The 18,241-nt window shown below is 41.7% G+C and overlaps 2 protein-coding genes across 8 annotated transcripts in view; both read right to left on the bottom strand.

The window, feature by feature from the left end:
* Positions 1 to 18,241, bottom strand: part of RGS6 (regulator of G protein signaling 6) — a 608,791-nt gene that overhangs the window by 271,684 nt on the left and 318,866 nt on the right. The gene's annotated exons all lie outside the window — the stretch shown is intronic.
* Positions 3,982 to 18,241, bottom strand: part of LOC105612852 (bifunctional methylenetetrahydrofolate dehydrogenase/cyclohydrolase, mitochondrial-like) — a 46,933-nt gene continuing 32,673 nt past the window's right edge. Inside the window, exon 2 of the mRNA XM_060418513.1 lies at positions 3,982 to 4,979. Within this exon, the coding sequence (XP_060274496.1) occupies positions 4,090 to 4,979 (890 nt within the window). The 3' untranslated portion in view covers positions 3,982 to 4,089. The remainder of the gene's footprint in view (positions 4,980 to 18,241) is intronic.

The following is an 18,241-nucleotide window of genomic DNA, read 5'->3' as shown; positions in this document are numbered from 1 at the left end:
ATCACCATGACTGAAGATCAAAATCAAAATAGTTGCTAACTATTATATATCATGACTCAGAAATGATGTCTAGAATAGATTCACCTTTGACACTAAGCAAGTCAACCAATTCAACTGTAAGGGAAAATATTTTCAAGAAAAGCCTAGATGATTATGATTCTGACTTCTTGGTTCCAAGAATTTAATTTTGAATAAGAAACACTGCCACAGAAGCTGATTATAAAATGCATAAGCTGGTAGGGAAGAGACAGGGGAAGGTTCGTATTAGAATCCCATCCAATAATATGAGTTCCATAGAGCTGGTTCATGGCGTATGGAATGGTAGGAACTTGACGATATGGTCTCACTTTTCTCTCATCACTGTCTTTGCATATTCTGTTCTGTGTCGTGCTGGACAGCATTTCACAAAGATCTTGTAGGTTTTCAATCACTTTCACTTATGAGAACAACCTTGTCTGTGGAAACCAAGACTCACTCATTTTTTCAAGGTCTAGTGATCTCATATCCAAATTCAACCAATCCAAAGCTGCTCTCCTCCTGCCCCATCTCCATGGCCTGGAGTAGGGAGGGACCCATGGCCCTCCCTTTTAATCTGCCCTATTTCGTTCACTGCTCCCTACACCAACTTGCTGCTTGTAGCTCCTCAAGGGTCAACACAAGGGGAAGTGACATCAGTGCAGACCTTCTGGGTCACGAGTTGTCTCTAACATGGGCTAGAACTTGGGGGCTGGGAGTCACTAGACTGATGCCGATATCTTTTATTAAACACTTCGTAGCCATGTCTAACATTGTGTTTCGGAAACATTAGACAATTATCACTCATTTTCTACTTTGGAGTATTAATTCTTTCTGATAATTGGAGAAGTTCCATCAACATCCTGACTTCACATTATGTTTCCGGAAAATTAGCAACTCAGTGCTAAGCGCACTACCTGACTCAATGAGTCTACAAGTCAGAAGTGAATCTTGACTTTAAATACCAACCTTACCAGGATTCAACTGTCAAAGTAGTGACTATTATAATCATATAATAGAGTCTAACAATCATACTTTATAAATGGAAAAGCATATTAAAACATGGCTTTGCTATAATACTTTTATGATTAAAATATATAGCTCTGTTTATTTATTTATATGTATATGTGCATGCTCAGTCATTCACTCATGTTTGACTCTTTTTGACCCTATGGATTGCAGCTGCTAGACTCCTCTGTACATGGGATTCTCCAGCCAAGAATACTTGTTGTTTCCTCCTCTAGGGAATCTTCTCAGCCCAGGGATTGAAGCCATGTCTCCTGTATCTCCTTGCATTGACAGGCAGATTCTTTACCATTGAGCCCGAGGGGAAGCCCATTTTTCCATATAAAAATTCTTTAAAAATATTTTTATTAAAAAGCAAATGGAACAGATATTCTGGGTAAACTATTTTCTAACAAAAGAATACTCTGGGAGATTCATGAATTTGTTGACATTCCATTAATTAGCTATTTCTCACTCATCCATTTAAGGACTTTAACCTTCAGTGGTGTGATTTTTAATAATAATATTTTCCACTTCTACTGTAGTACACTGTTCTATCACGTGCGAGCATTTCCCCATTTATTTTCTCAGTCAGTGCTCTCAGGAGAAAACACTACTGAACCTGCAAAGAGGATGTTATAGAAAAAGAGTCAGTAAAGCAGATTCCTAAGTAACCAAGCAGTTTTATAGGAGATGAGGCAGTAGGGAGTAGTAGGGACTGTGGTGCTCCTGAAATCACAAACCACATCAAAATAAAAAGCACTTCCTACTCAGTGCCAACTATCTTTGACATGCAGCTATGATATTATCTGCTCATTTGATTTTTTAAAACAAGAAAATCTAAAAATTCATATATTGTGAAACTGACCAGGTTTTTTTCTTTCTTTTTTTAAAAATTTTGTTAACTTTTACTTTATTTTAGTTTACAATACTGTATTGGTTTTGCCATACATTGACATGAATCCACCACGGGTATATACAAGCTCCCAATCCTGAATCCCCCTCACACCTCCCACCCCATATCACCTCTCTGGATCATCCCCATGTACCAGCCCCAAGCATCCTGTATCCTGTATCAAACATAGACTGGCATTTCATTTCTTACATGATAGTATACATGTTTCAATGCCATTCTCCCAAATCATCCCACCCTCTCCCTCTCCCTCAGAGTCCAAAAGTCTGTTCTATACATGTGTGTCTCTTTTGCTGTCTTGCATACAGGGTCGTCATTACCATCTTCCTAAATTCCATATATATGTGTCAGTATACTGTATTGGTGTTTTTCTTTCTGGCTTACTTCACTCTGTATAATCGGCTCCAGTTTCATCCATCTCATTAGAACTGATTCAAATGTATTCTTTTTAATGGCTGAGTAATACTCCATTGTGTATATGTACCACAGCTTTCTTATCCATTCATCTGCTGATGGACATCTAGGTTGTTTCCATGTCCTGGCTATTATAAACAGTGCTGCGATGAACATTGGGGAACATGTGTCTCTTTCAATTCTGGTTTCCTCGGTGTGTATGCCCAGAAGTGGGATTGCTGGGTCATAAGGCAGCTCTATGTGCAATTTTTTAAGGAATCTCCACACTGTTCTCCATAGTGGCTGTACTAGTTTGCATTCCCACCAACAGTGTAGGAGGGTTCCCTTTTCTCCACACCCTGTCCAGCATTTATTGCTTGTAGACTTTTGGATCGCAGCCATTCTGACTGGCGTGAAATGGTACCTCATTGTGGTCTTGATTTGCATTTCTCTGATAATGAGTGATGTTGAGCATCTTTTCATGTGTTTGTTAGCCATCCGTATGTCTTCTTTGGAGAAATGTCTATTTAGTTCTTTGGCCCAGTTTTTGATTGGGTCGTTTATTTTTCTGGAGTTGAGCTGCAGGAGTTGCTTGTATATTTTTGAGATTAGTTGTTTGTCAGTTGCTTCATTTGCTATTGTTTTCTCCCAATCAGAAGGCTGTCTTTTCTCCTTTGTTTTTTTTTTTTTTTTTTTTTCAGTCAGAAGTGTTTTATTTAAAAAATCAAAATGATGCAAAAAAAGTCCCTTAATAAAGTCTGATTAAATTCAGTATTAACTCTCATTATCAAAAATTGATCAAGGAAAGCCAACAGGTGCAGCCGAGAAAAGCTGGCAGCTGTTGACAGTTCTTTGGTGGAAAAGTAAGTTGCATACTTACACATAGCTGCCCTAATGATTATCAAGCCCAAGTTATGTTTTCCAAAATAGGTTTCAAGATACACTAAAGAAACCATACAGACACCTCTAACAGTATAAAATTTGACAGTGAAGGTTGAGGATATAGGAAAACTCAAATATGACAACACACACGAGTAATTTATAAAACAAGCCTTTCAATCCTAGGAAAGTAAAATGGGGAGATCCCAAGCAGTAATGAACATAAAACAAGGGCTAATAGCAAGTGGGAAAAACCCAACCATTTTCCCAATGACTGAGTCACAAAATGATAGCTTAGGAGACTATTAACATGCAGTTTTCCTTCTGTTTATCATCAACACATATATAAATTAGGGTAAAGTTTTTCTACTCAATTACCATTGTTTCTTTCTTTTTAACTTTTCCTAATTTTCTCTAGCAACATTTTTCCTTTGGTTTGACCAGTTGAACTCAAAAGGTTTGGAACCTAAAGTGAGTATCAACTCATTATTGGAATAGCACTTGGGAAATGTAATCATAGAAAAGACAAGTTTGGGCAGCATTGGTGGTATAATGGTGAGCAAGCTGCCTTTCTAAAGAAGACAGATTTCAACTGAAGTGGCCTCACGGAGTTAAACAGCCATTCTCAGTGTGACAGGGTCCTCCTGTTCATCTCTAGGTAATGTTTCTCTTGGTTGGATCGCGTGACCCAGCACGATAGTGGCATGCTGCCTGGTAGGTTACTGCAGAGCTATGTGTGGAAACACACACTAATTTAAGCTTACAATAAATACGAAGTATTGTTTAAAGCCATGTAAGTAAAGAAAAAATATTGCATTTCTATTGACCTGGTTTTCCTCTTGAACTGGCTTGGAGTCCTGTTCATGACACAGAAGACACAATAGTTAATTACTTGCTGCTCCAAGTTCCTTAGACTTCAGTACTTCCCGTTCTTCGAGCCTTAGCACTTTTTTTGCAGCAATAATGGTATTCTTCATCAGCATTGCCACAGTCATGGGACCAACACCCCCAGGGACTGGAGTGATGTAACCTGCTTTCTTCTTGACTCCTTCAAAATCCACATCTCCAACCAACTTGGGTTTAGCAGTTGTGGGATCTTGAATCCTATTTATTCCCACATCAATGACAGCTGCTCCTTCCTTGATCATATCTGCTGTGATCAGATTTGGAATACCTGCAGCGGAGATCACAATATCTGCAAGAGCCGTATGTTTCTTTAGCTCCTCCTTAGGAGTGTATCGATGAGATATTGTGACAGTGGCATCGCCTCCCGGCCGTTCATGTGCCCCATCTGTGTGCAGTAACATTGCAATGGGCATTCCAACATTTTTTGACCTTCCGGCCACAACCACATTCTTTCCTAGGGTTGGAATGCCAGTTCGCTTAATTATTTCCCACACACCCCATGGAGTAGCTGGTAACATGGAACACTGGTCCAAACACATTCGCCCAACATTAATTACATGAAAGCCATCGACGTCTTTGTCTGGAGAAACGGCATTGCAGACCTTTCTCTCATCAATGTGCTCCACGCTGGCAGCAGCTCTGGTTTTGTTGAGGACATAGGACTGACTTGCAGGATTCTCTCCAACCAGAACCACGCTCAGGTGTGGCCGCTTGTTGCCTGACGCCACCCACTCTTCCACCTCCTGCCGCACTTCCTGCTTGATCTGCTCAGCAAGTTTCTTTCCAGAAATGATAACAGCTTCATTTCGCACTGCCGAGAGGTGGAAAGGGCGTTGATGGAGGCGGCCATCGTCAGCGCGGGGCTCTCCTTTGTTTTTTAGACAGCAAGCCAAAACAGAGCCAAACTAAACCACTGCAAATGCTGACATCTTTGGGCTGTCAGTTTGCAACCTCTCTCTGTAGCAGATATTGTTGGCTGCTTTATGCAGTGTCCCTGCTATGCAGATACTTGAGAGCAGTCTCCTTTAGTTAAGGTATTTGTAAGAGGACAATTTCTCCTAAATTTCTAGTGTGTTGTTGATCTTGTGGACATGGTGATGAAAGAAAATGATCAAGCCTCCATTTTCTCCTTGGCTGCCAGGACTCCCGGAAGCAAATTTATGGCCCACTCCTAGGAAGCATGTAGATCTGGACAGAAGGTACAACCTCTTGTTTTAAAAAAGTGTTAATCACTCAATCGTGTCCAACTCTTTCCCTCCCCATGGACTGTAGCCCACCAGGCTCCTCTGTCCATAGAATCTCCAGGCAAGAATACTCAAGTGGGTTACCATGCCTTTCTCTGGAGGAGTCTTCCCAACCCAGGGAATGATCCTGGTCTCCTGCATTGCAGGCAGATTCTTTACTGTCTGAGCCACCAGGCAACCTGTTGGCCCTATTTTATACTTTTTCTCCCCTTTTTCTTTCTCAGTTACTTCTAATTTATGTTATCTTGCTATATTTTATGAAACCATATGGGTCCACTCTAAATCCTCTTTGGAAAGCAGGGTATAAATGATGTTCACAATAACCCCTGTGAAATAGATATTACAGGTTTCATTGATAAGTCAATAACCCAAAGCTCCACAAGGTTAACTGACTTGATAATTAACACCTGAATTGGGAAATGCAAAGACCTAACCTTCGTCTTCGGGCTCCAGGTACTCTGTTGACTAGCAGTCACATAACAAGGACCTCAAACTTAGATGCAACCCAGACTTGGATACAGTAAGTTCCCTACATATGAACCTTCAAGTTGCAAACTTTCAAAAATGTGAATGTGCATTCCATCAAGTGTGAGTGACATGGCCACTTGCCTTCCACCTCCCACTGCAGACGATCCTTCAGGTCTACCTCCTCCCACCTCCTCTCCCTCCTCCAGTCAGTAACTCTTCCTGCCTGTTCACTAACTGCCAGCCTCTGTACGCCAGCTACTGTATGGACTACTGTACTGTAAGATTAAAAAAATCCTTATTTTTTGTGTTTTTTTATATACTATTTCTGTGAAAAGTATTATAAACCTCCTACAGTACTACTGTACTACACAGCTGATTGTATTAGTTGAGTAGCTAGGCTAACTTTTTGGACTTATGAACAAACTGAGCTTACAAACGCACTCTCAGAACAGAATTCATTCACATGTAGGGGACTTACTGTACTGCAGGAGCTGGAGAGGGCCTTGCCCAAAGCCACTATACCATGAAGGGGCACAGCTCCCCAGAACATAGGGCAATCCCAATACACAGGGCGATACCCCCTGGAGTTGTGTGCAGTGTACACAGTATGCTGTTTCTGAAGGCATTAGAACCTGCTGTGCTAACAACAAATTAATGGGCTGAAAAGGAACCCCAGCTTGAGAACCAGGCTATAGCATCTGGCCAAGTATAACAAGCGTACACACTAGGATACAACTCAAGTATGTCTTATGAAGTTAAAGAGGTGTTTCCCATGGCACGTCGTAGAGAGGCCCTCGCTGCAAGGCTGCCTCCCTAATCCAGGCCGTGGGGCAGATTTATGAGTGAGAGAACACAAAGAAGGCCTGCGGATTTTTCTGTAACCAAATCCCCAGAGAGTGCTCCAAAATGAATGTCATGTACAAAACTCTGTTCTCTGCCGAGAATTGAATCACAGCATGGTTCCAAAGTATTTGGATTAAATTATATCTATATGAGCACAGACATTCCTAGGTCTTAAGAAATTAGTTGTTCAGATTCAGTATTGTCCTTCTTCTTGGTTTCTTTTATCATAAGGAATGTTATAACAGTGGTGGTTAAACCTTTTAAGCAGCAGAACTGTTTACTCTAAGCACTTCATGCAACTCCAGTGCTCTGTGGCTTGGTGGCTATTAAAAGGAGGGGGCTTGTGGGCTGGGCTTGGTGGGCTGCCCTTCTTGGGTCAGAGCTGTTTTAAAGACAGCCTGACCCTTCCCCTCTCTCCTCTAGGGTGGCCAGCCCTCGGGGCTCCTCAGCTGTTATCTTATTACTGAGCCTGCTTTAGTGTGGCATAAACATCTAAAGTACTTTGGAGAATCTTCGGGTTCCATCGACCACGGTTCATGCTGGGTGATAATCTATGAGGGACATTACAACATCACTAAAATATAGTACAAACCAAATATATTTACAAACCAAAAATATAGTACCAGCTAATTCTGGTTTCCACAGCAACTTCTAACATCACTGGCAAAACTCTCACTGAAGTATAAAGCATCTTCTTTTGACTTTTTAAAAAAGCACTCCTCTTGGAGTCAACCCGTCTATATAGCATGTTTTGGGGGTACACATGTATATTACAGGGTAGTATTACTAGAGACCTTGCCCCAACCTCACCATCAGTAAACTGACAGCTACTTGTAGCCATCAGTTATGTTCAAATGAAATTCTGAAACTGAATAAAGCATAGGGTAACACTGTAAGGGGAGAAACAAGCAGTTTATTTGACCATTTAAATTTTAAAACATTTAGTAAATGTCAAATAAAATGTATATTTCTGAAATCACAAAAGAAATTGCAAAGGAAAGCTATAAGAAAAGGGGAACTATTTTACTGACTTATAAGCCAGGTAAAAATATACATATTTGAATAACATTTTCTTTGTAGGTTATTAGTTCTATCCCTACTGAATGTGAACAACTCATTCTAGTTTGTAGGAAGTGGTAGCAAAATGTGAAATGGAAATAAAAGTCTTCCAATATGTAAATGTTCTTTTATGGATAGTGTGTGTTTCTCCAATGACTCAATGGGTAAAGAATCCACCTGCATTGCAAGAGACGGAAGAGACATGGGTTAGATTGCTGGGTCATGAAGATGCCCTGGAAGAGAAAATGACAACCCACTCCAATATTCTGGTGTAAAAAGTCCCACGGCTAGAGAAGCCTGGCAGGCTACCTTCCACGGGGTCACAAAGAGTCAGACATGTCTGAGCAAATAAGTCCACACAGATAGATAGTGTATATATTACAATCTTACTGTGAACATACAGAAAGAAGTATGAAGTTTTTAGTAATAGAAAATCAGTTTTTTTGATGCCTTCCCTAAAAAGTATCAAGTGAAGAAAGAATGTTATTTCCCATTCATAGCTTTGCTGGCAGTTACATGTCTCTGTCCATCTCTGGGAACCAATGAAGAAACAAAGTCAGAATCTCCATCTAAACAAACACAGACTTCAGTCTAATATCTCACTAGTCTCATTTTTATTGACATAATAATACTTCAGTGGATAGAATAATTGAGGCAGGCACAAGGCCCCCGGCATTTTAGTATCTGTCCGAGCTATATCATAGTTTCTCGGTGCTATTTTAACCAAGTTTTGAGGCCTTGGCCAAAGGCTGGTCAATTTTACTTCATTTGCAGTTAATTAAGACCACACTCCCAACCACCTCCCATAACACATTTCATATGCCAGGCCACAGTGCACCCATCCTAACCACCCTGGGGCCAGGACCCAGACAACCAGGGTCAGCCCCTTTGCGCTATAGTCTGCCGAAATTATTCAAATTAGCCACTCCTAAACCTGCAGCTCTGCCTCATCATTTCCTTCCTGTGGAAACCACATGATAAATGGACTTGACTGCTGCCTTTCCCGCCCTCCTGCCTGGTGACCCACCCTGCTGCTTCCCCAGAGTGACCCTACGCGATGTGCCTTTGCTCACAGGGGACTGCAAGTGACAAGACTATAAGGCTCTTCTTTCTGGTTTCTCTTTCTTGAGCTGCATCTGGCCTCACCGTAACTCATCCAAGGCAATATGATCATAACCCTAGCCTATTACCTTTCATTTTAAACAAAAACTCTAAGACTAATTGTGGGAGATGCTATAGGGAATGTCTGGAAAGCATAAGCCATTATCATGGCCCAATTGCGCCCAGCCCACCAGGACCGGATATTCTCTGGGCAACAATGGGATTCTGCCTTTTGTTTTGTGGCTCCATCCTGGAGGTGTAGTTTGAGACACAGAGGGATTGCTGCTTCTTTCTGATTTGTTTTCCCTTGAGCATAAAGAAGGGAGACAGAAATCCCCTTGTGAATTGGGAGTTTTCCAGAAATAACAGTTGAGATCACAGAGTTAAGCGCAGATGGGTTTCCGGCAAGCTTAAGCTGGACAACATGTTACACAGAAGAGCAATTAGGCAGACCTCAGAGAGGAACAAGAGCTGTGAAAAGGGGAGCTCTGTTTAACCCAGCTGAGAAGCACATAGGGCTCGACATGGAAAGAGGATAAGACAAGGAGGCCACAGGTCTAAGCAGACCCTCACGTAGTAGACCTGGATCAGAGAGTAGGGAATAAGGGCCGCTCCCGGTCATGTAATGTGATGACTTCAGTGAACTCACATTTTCATCACCAAGCATGAATTTGATAATTAACCATTACACACCAGGGAAATATAGATATTATGGCAGTCTGATTTGATTTTTTTCAAAGACCCCAGCCTAGGGAACCAAACTGCTAATAGATTTCATCTACCACAAATTTAAAAGTTATTTCAGATGATTTCACACTTTTGAAAATATTTAAGAGCTCATTCAGTTAATTTATCTATTTATAAAGACTTGAAATTGTGTTGATTCATTAGAATAATCCATCCTACACATTGCTATCATAATCAAAACATCATCTAAGTAAACTCTACCATTATGAAAAAAGTGAAAGTAAAAGTCGCCCAGTCGTGTCCGACTTTTTGTGACTCCATGGACTAGTCCATGTAATTCTCCAGGCCAGAACACTGGAATAGGTAGCCATTCCTTTCTCCAAGATATCTTCCCAACCCAGGGACTGAACCCAGGTCTCCCACATTGCAGGTGGATTCTTTACCAGCTGAGCCACAAGGGAAGCCCACAATTATGATCTATAACCCAAACATGGGAAAGAAGAAATAACTTAGAGCATCACATGGGGTCTACTGGGATGGTAGGAGAAGGGAATGGAAGGGAAGGGAATAGAAGTTCCCTAAAATGTCAGGCCAGACAGACCTACAGCAGGGAAGATAGGCAATTATGCTGTGGTAACACCTTCCACATGCAGATGACCCCGCCCTTATGGCAGAAAGTGAAGAGGAGCTAAAGAGCCTCTTGATGAAAGTGAAAGAGAAGAGTGAAAAAGTTGGCTTAAGGCTCAACATTCAGAAAACAAAGATCATGGCATCTGGTCCCATCACTTCATGGGAAATAGATGGGGAAAAAGTGGAAACAGTGTCAGACTTTATTTTGGGGGGCTCCAAAATCACTGCAGATGGTGACTGCAGCCATGAAATTAAAAGACTCTTACTCCTTGGAAAAAAAGTTATGACCAACATAGATAGCATATTCAAAAGCAGGGACGTTGCTGAGTAAGGTCCGTCTAGTCAAGGCTATGGTTTTTCCTGTGGTCATGTATGGATGTGAGAGTTGGACTGTGAAGAAGGCTGAGCACTGAAGAACTGACGCTTTTGAACTGTGGTGTTGGAGAACACTCTTGAGAGTCCCTTGGACTGCAGGGAGGTCCAACCAGCCCATTCTGAAGGAGATCAGCCCTGGGATTTCTTTGGAAGGAATGATGCTAAAGCTGAAACTCCAGTACTTTGGCCACTTCATGCGAAGAGTTGACTCATTGGAAAAGACCCTGACGCTGGGAGGGATTGGGGGCAGGAGGAAAAGGGGACGACAGAGGATGAGATGGCTGGATGGCATCACGGACTCGATGGACGTGAGTCTGAGTGAACTCCGGGAGTTGGTGATGGACAGGGAGGCCTGGCGTGCTGTGATTCATGGAGTCACAAAGAGTCGGACACGACTGAGCGGCTGAACTGAACTGAACTGAACACCTTCCACAAATCGTAGTGATTTAAACCAGTGAGGTTTGTTTTTAGTTATACTACATGTCCATCGGGGTTGGCCAGTGCTCAGCTTTCTGATATTCTCTACCAAGGTGCCGGCTGACAGAGGACCCATCACATGCACCAGACTTCAAATGACTTGCCTTCCACCAGCCTCAGCTAGTGTACACCCAATTTCATTGGCCACATCCAACTTTGAAGAGCTAAGAAAATACAAAGCTACAGTAGGGGTTTGCAAACAATAGCTCACTGGCCAGCCAACTATGCTGCTGCTGTGTGTGTTAGTGATTTAGTCGTGTGTGACTCTTTGTGACCCCATAGACTGTAGCGCATCCGGCTCCTCTGTCCATGGAATTCTCCAGGCAAGAATACTGGAGTGGGTTGCTATTTCCTTCCTCAGGGGACTTTTCCCAACCCAGGGATTGAACCCGGGTCTCCTGCATTGCGGGCAGATTCTTTACCGACTGTGCCACAGTAAACTTTTATTAGAACATAGCCATATCCATTTGTTTACATACAGTCTGTAGCAATATTGGCCATAGTACTGAGTAGCTGTGACACAGACTGTATGTGACCCACAAGCCTAAAATATTTACTATCTGGTCCTTTAAGAAAAAGTTTGTAGATCTCTGACCAGGTTATGCTGCAATAACAAACTACCTTCCAATCACAGGAGCTTACAAAAAACAAAGGTTTATTTCTTGTTTCCATTACATATCAGTTGTGGGAAGGCTGTGGCTCTGATTTGGGTCTTCTGCATGGACTGATGAAGTATTCCCGATTAGAATATACCATGCTTGTTGCAGAGAGAAAAGAGCATGGCTGAGTCTCACAACGGCTCTTAAAGTTTAACCATTAAGGTACACAGTTAGATCACTTCTACCCATGTTTTATTGGCCAGTGAAAATCACATGGCCCAGCCTGACATCACTGGATAGAGAACTGAACTCTCCACCACAGGAGGCACTGAGTTACCTGATTATGTGCAGGGATGTGTGATACTCATACAGAGAAAGAATAGTAAGTGGGAGCAATAATACGACTGATCAGCTGAGCAGTTTGGGGGGGGGGGGAACAGAACCAATGGATCTCAAGGATCTCAAGAAATCCTGGTGTGCAAGTGTCAGCTCAGCACTACGGAAAAAATCCTTAAAAGACCATGGATCTGGAATAAGTCTCTCTCAACCTCAGAGTCCTTCTCTATAAAATGAGGTCATCAAATTTCATCACTACTTTCAACCCTTCATATCGACACATTTTGAACATCAGTTCCTTCCCCCACCATGACAACTGCTTTGAGTCACTATAGACTGAGAAAATGTCTTTGGCTAAAACCATAACATTCATCAATTGCAAGTCACTGTTTACGGTATCTAAAGGTAATCTTGAGACAATTATGAATGACAGTACTTCTCCTCTGGGATTGCTAATTAACACTTGAAAAGATCTGTACAGGCTAATAGGGAGATGGGAGCAGACATGCTGGCTTTAAAGGCAATTTTTCTAGAATTACAGACACCTAAATTTATACCACAGATAGATATGAAGGGACTGGCACTAAATTCACTAGATGGCAATCATCCATTAATCTGTGTGTCTCTGTGGCTTGAGGCTGTCTTGTTCAATACTGTATTCTAGGAACTTAGTACATAGTTGATGCTCATTAAATATTTCTGGACTAATTAATAAAAGGAATCATGTGTTCCATAATGTTTTAAAATAAATTTTATCTTTTCTGACAATTAAGTCCATGCATACATGTGAAAAAAGAATGGTTAACATAAGTATAAGTGAATCACATTACATGGTTGGTTTATTGCTGTTTGGATAGATTTTCATTACTTACAACTCACAGCCATCAGGGATCTCTTGCCATGAGTCGGGATTACTGCACCAAAGAAACAGGGAAATTGGTCCTATAGTGCAAAACCTGGTCTAACACTCCTTCTAATTTAGTTCAGAGTCTTTATTCCAACAGTATTGCTCACACAGTGAGTAAGCTATCATTGAGGAATTAAAAAAAATTATCCCCGCCTTCAACAAGTTTCTCACTAAGGTTAGCAATCAATCTATAAGGCTGGAAAATACTTACGTGTAAACAAGACTTGAGTTCAAATCACCAGGTGGGTCCCTGCTCTGGATAAAGTCTAAATGAATAAATGATTGAATCTATACACTTAAAAACTATGTGCTTTGTTTGGTTGCCTGATCAGATATTTAACTGTGTCATCGTCTATTCCTAATCCTCACTATGCATCAAAATCACCTCACCAGAACTTTAAATATATAGGAGAGGTGCCTGGTCCATACTGGATTCTATTCAATTGCTCAGATTATGAGAGGGGGATGAAAAAGGCAAACAATGTTAGGACAATATTATGAAAATCGTTTGACCTCATGGAACCCCTAGAAAGGTCTCTGGGACTCCTGGGGGTCTCTGGATCATACTTTGAGAACTGCTGGCCTAAGATAGGGGATACATATAAAGATGGCTTTCACGGATATAGAGTCTACTAGCAATGGCACCCCACTCCAGTACTCTTGCCTGGAAAATCCCATGGACGGAGGAGCCTGGTAGGCTGCAGTCCATGGGGTCGCTAAGAATCGGACATGACTGAGTAACTTCACTTTCACTTTTCACTTTCCGGCATTGGACAAGGAAATGGCAACCCACTCCAGTGTTCTTGCCTGGAGAATCCCAGGGATGGGGGAGCCTGGGGGGCTGCCGTCTGTGGGGTGGAACAGAGTCGGACACGACTGAAGCGACTTAGCAGCAGCAGCATCTCTTCACTGAGTACTTCTACAGTGTTATAAAAGTACCTATCTTGGAGGTAAAACCAGAAATTAACTGTTGCTATTGATTTTCCTCCTGTCTCCTCAAGTGCCTTTAGAATGAATACCTGAAGCAAGCTATGTTTCCTTGAAGATAAGTGGTTGCATTTGGTTACCCAGATCAAGGTTTCAGAAAAATGTGATTAAAAAATGATCATATAAAGTCATGAGAGACAGTGAAGTCTTTAAGGGTGGAGGAGTTGTTTTGGAAGGGTTTGAGTTAGTGCTGCAGAGCAGATATCTTAACCAATCAGATATTTCCACAAGGTGTGGCGTGTGTGTGTGTGTGTGTGTGTGTGTGTGTGTGTGTGTGTGTGTGTGTGTGTGTACGCGCACATGCGGGCATGCTCTGTCACGGCCGCCTCTTTGGGTGTGGTAAGTGGAACATAAGAGAGGAAACAGGAGGCCTAACTCAGGCTTTCAGGGCATCAACAATTTATTTCAGAAAAGAAATCTTAGAAACAAGTCTAAGTTGGCAAACAACTACATGTTACATCGTGTGGGGAACTATGACATGTTAGAAGAATTCAGAAAAAAAGGAAGAAGAAAAAAGGAGGAAGAATAATTGGGCAGGTCTTCACAGAAGATATAAAGTTTTTCTAGGTATTTACAGAGGCATGAAAATGGGGAAGGGGAAGGTATGAGGTCAGGGGGACAGGGGCATGGCCATCTCCAGAGTGGGTCTGAAGACCTCCTTCCTCGACAGAACACAGTTATGTTCAGAAATGATCTTAACAATAAAATGAGTAATAATAAAGACCAAAAAAGAAATGCAAACATAAAAAATAGTCTTTTATTAAGTTTTGTATATATAATGAGGCCTATAATTATTACAAGCCAAAAAAGGAAAGGTCATGGATTAATATTTTAATTACACTAAAGTATTTCTTCAAAAGGCACAGAAAAGGAACATTTTGAAAGGAGTGAGCTTCACAAGGTTTAGAGAAAGAGCTGCGCATAAAGTTGCAGTAAGCCCAACCTTGTTTCTGTGCCCTTACAGTTTTTGTGTTAGCCTTCCTCATTTTGAATTTACGGTACCCTTGAAACACAGAAGTATGTCGTGTTCCAGGGCTTAGAAACTCAGACTGTGCTGGAAGCAAACTCAATTGATTCCAATCCTTCTAAACTTACACTTTGTATTTGTCAAGATTCTCCAGAGAAATAGAACAAATAGGAGATTATTGAAACTGAAAGTCGCTCAGTTGTGTCCAACTCTTTGCGACCCCATGGACTACACAGTCCATGGAATTCTCCAGGCCAGAATACTGGAGCAGGTAGCCATTCCCTTCTCCAGGGGATCTTCCCAACCCAGGGATCAAACCCAGGTCTCCCACACTGCAGGCGAATTCTTTACCAGCTGAGCCACCAGGGAAGCCCAAGAATACTGGAGTGGGAAGCCTATCCCTTCTTCAGCGGCTCTTCTTGACCCAGGAATCAAACCAGGGTCTCCTGCATTGCAGGTGGATTCTTTACCAGCTGAGCTACTAGGGAAGCCTGATTGTAATTATGGAGGCTGGGAAGGCCCATGATCTGCCATCTGCAAGCTGGAGACACAGAAGTGCCAGCGGCTAATTTAAACCAAGTCCAAAGGCATGAGAACCAGGAGAGCTGAAGACATAAATCCTAATCCAGGGGGAGTAGGCAATGAGATGAGATGTTCCAGCTCAAGCTGAGGCAAAGAGAAGGGTTGAATTCCTTGTTCTCTGCCTTTTGTTCCACTCAGGCCTTCATTGGATCAGATAATGCCTGCCTACACTGAAGAGGGTGATCTATTTTACTCAGTCCACTGATTTAAATACTAATATCACCCAGAAACACCCTCACATAGACATACCCAGAAATAATATTTAATTTGGGCACTTCATGGCCAGTCAAGCTGACACATAAAATTAACCAACACACACTTGGTTATGTATAGTTGAGTCTGAATGTGCAGGGAGTCATATAACAAAGCTGGAAGTTCCACAAATTAAATTCCAAGTATAAGACAATATTTATGAAAGAATAAGTCAAAAATATGCTATTTTATTAAGACTCAGCAATCATTGCAGCCATTCAGAACTTAGATAACAAAAGAATTTCTAGAGATTATATTCCATTTAAAGTTATTATAAAGTATAATGAATATAAATGACAAATTCACTATGTTGTACTCCTGAAAACAATATAATATTGTAAATTAACCATACTTCAATACAAAAAAAAATTGTAATTAAACAGTTTTCTAGAGAGGAACATTATATTCATTTAGAATTGTTTAGAACATGGAGGAAACAAAATACAGATCATCTTTGAGTCAGTTTCACTAATGGTTTTAAAACTTCCACAGACAACGCACTCATTTACTGGATCTGAGGCCAGGTGCACTTGTGGCCTCACCCAGGTTTACCACCAGAGGAGTGAACATCGAAGGGAAGAGTGGGAATGTGGGGTACAGGATGGGAAAAGCCTGCTCTAGGCCCCACAATAGCTCCCCCATCTTTCTTCCCTTCAGTTCCTTCATGACTGTAACTGGCTTTCTGGTGGGAGGAAAGGACCCAGTGGCTATAGCGTGGGGACTGACTGTTCTTGGGGCAACTTCCCAGTGGAGGCTCAATAGATAACAACTATTCAGTCTGGGACAAAAGTCATTAATAAGCCCTCCAGAAGAATTCCCAGCTGCTACCCCATGCTTTTGTGTATTATTTGTCTAGATTTTTAAATTTTGGATATTTTCTGTATCAGCCTTTTATTACTTTCCTCAAGTGTCAATCCTACCTACCTCTCTCTAAGCAAACAACCCATGCTTACTTCCTGAGCAAACTGCTACAAGGGGGATAAGAGCTCCCAAGCTTTATGGTCCTGTCTATTCCTTATCCTATGCTTCCCATTTTCCCTCAAGGAGAAGGGGATTGGCTGTGAAACCAAGCAGGACACTTCTGGTTACAAAAGCCTCTCCATGTCCCCCATTTATTGTTTGCGGAAAAAGGATTTTCTCCCAGGTCTCCCCTGAGTTCCAAAGAGCAGACTCGAACAGATACTAGTTAGGGAAGAGAGGGAATTCAGAAATAAAGGAAAAGCAATCAGGCAAGAAAAGTAATGATAGCTTAAACTATAGTTCAATCATAAAACAGAGTCCTAGTTCTTACTCAAGGGATAGATAGAACAATCTGATGCATATCCTTGAGTTGTTCTGCAGAAACTAAGACCCCACCCCCCACCCCAATCAGACAGATGATGGTGACTACATGCTTACCACAAGCATATACACCCAAGACTAGTCGGAACGAGAAGGGTAATGATTAAGATTTCAGAAACATCACCATGTTACCTCACCACCAACCAATCAGAAGAAAGATCATGAGCTGCAAATCTTACCCCAAGGTTGCCTTTAAAAACTGAGAAATGGAGTATTGTATGCCATATGAGTAAACAAGGATGGCACAGTCATCAGTGATTGGACCCTCAACAAGAGCTGGTGAGCCCTAAGAGCACGCAGGAAGGAGAAGAACACCTGCCATCTGGCAGCCATCAGACTGCAGCCACTCCCTACGGTGAGCCCTAGTGGAGCTCAGGGTATGAACAACACGGGGCACTGGCCCAGAGAGCTGAGATGCTTATGAAAGCAATGATTTCAGTGAGCCCAGGCTCTTGCACTCTCTCATACACAGAAAAGCACTAAATTCCTTAACTTGGGATATCTGGCTTCCTTCATTAAACAATAATCTTTTGATGTTCAGGCTACAAAACTTCTATATAACCTAGCGCCTCCCCTTGCCCTCTCAGAACAGCTCTCTCAGCATGACTTGAGATGTTGTCTCTCAGACCTGAAGTCCTAAAAATTTCCACTCTCAACTTTTAGGTCGTGACTATTTATTAAATCAACAAAACACCTTCCTTGAAAGCCATCAGGGAGTTTGGGTCTTCTGAGCATGAGCTGCCCATTTCCTTTGCTTGGTATCTTGCAAATAGACACCGTATTTCCTTTGACCACAATCTGGTGTCAGTGAATTAGATTGGCATTGCTATGCTGCGGGTGAATGGACCCAAGTTCATTCAGTTTGATTACAGTCAGATGTATTTCTTACTGTCATCCCTTGATGACCTTTCTTGTCCGCTGTTCCAGCTCTGTTGTGTTCCCTGGGCTATTAAGTCATCAATATCTCTTAGGGAATTAATAGGGTCTTCAGAGTCTCAGGTTGGCTCCCCATGTTTAACTGCTCCTAGGATAGACTGTGGGGATTTTTCTATTAACTTGCTAAATATATCTGCTGTTTCTATCTTCTATACATAATTAGAGTCACTAGTTCAGACCAACAAAAATATTGAATAAAATTCAAAGTAAAGCTCTAACAAATCTTTGGAGAGCAGCATTTCTGGTCCCTGAGCTCCCAGGCTATTATTTCTCTAGCAGAGGAAATGGCATTCCTTTTAAAGCTTCCTCATTGCTCTAGAAACTTAAAAGTCCCTTTGT

The sequence above is a fragment of the Ovis aries genome, chromosome 7 (genome assembly GCF_016772045.2).
Source record: "Ovis aries strain OAR_USU_Benz2616 breed Rambouillet chromosome 7, ARS-UI_Ramb_v3.0, whole genome shotgun sequence".
NCBI classification, from domain to species: Eukaryota; Metazoa; Chordata; class Mammalia; order Artiodactyla; family Bovidae; genus Ovis; species Ovis aries.
The sequence above is the reverse complement of the archived record's forward strand: the minus strand, read 5'-3'. Positions and strand labels throughout refer to the sequence as shown.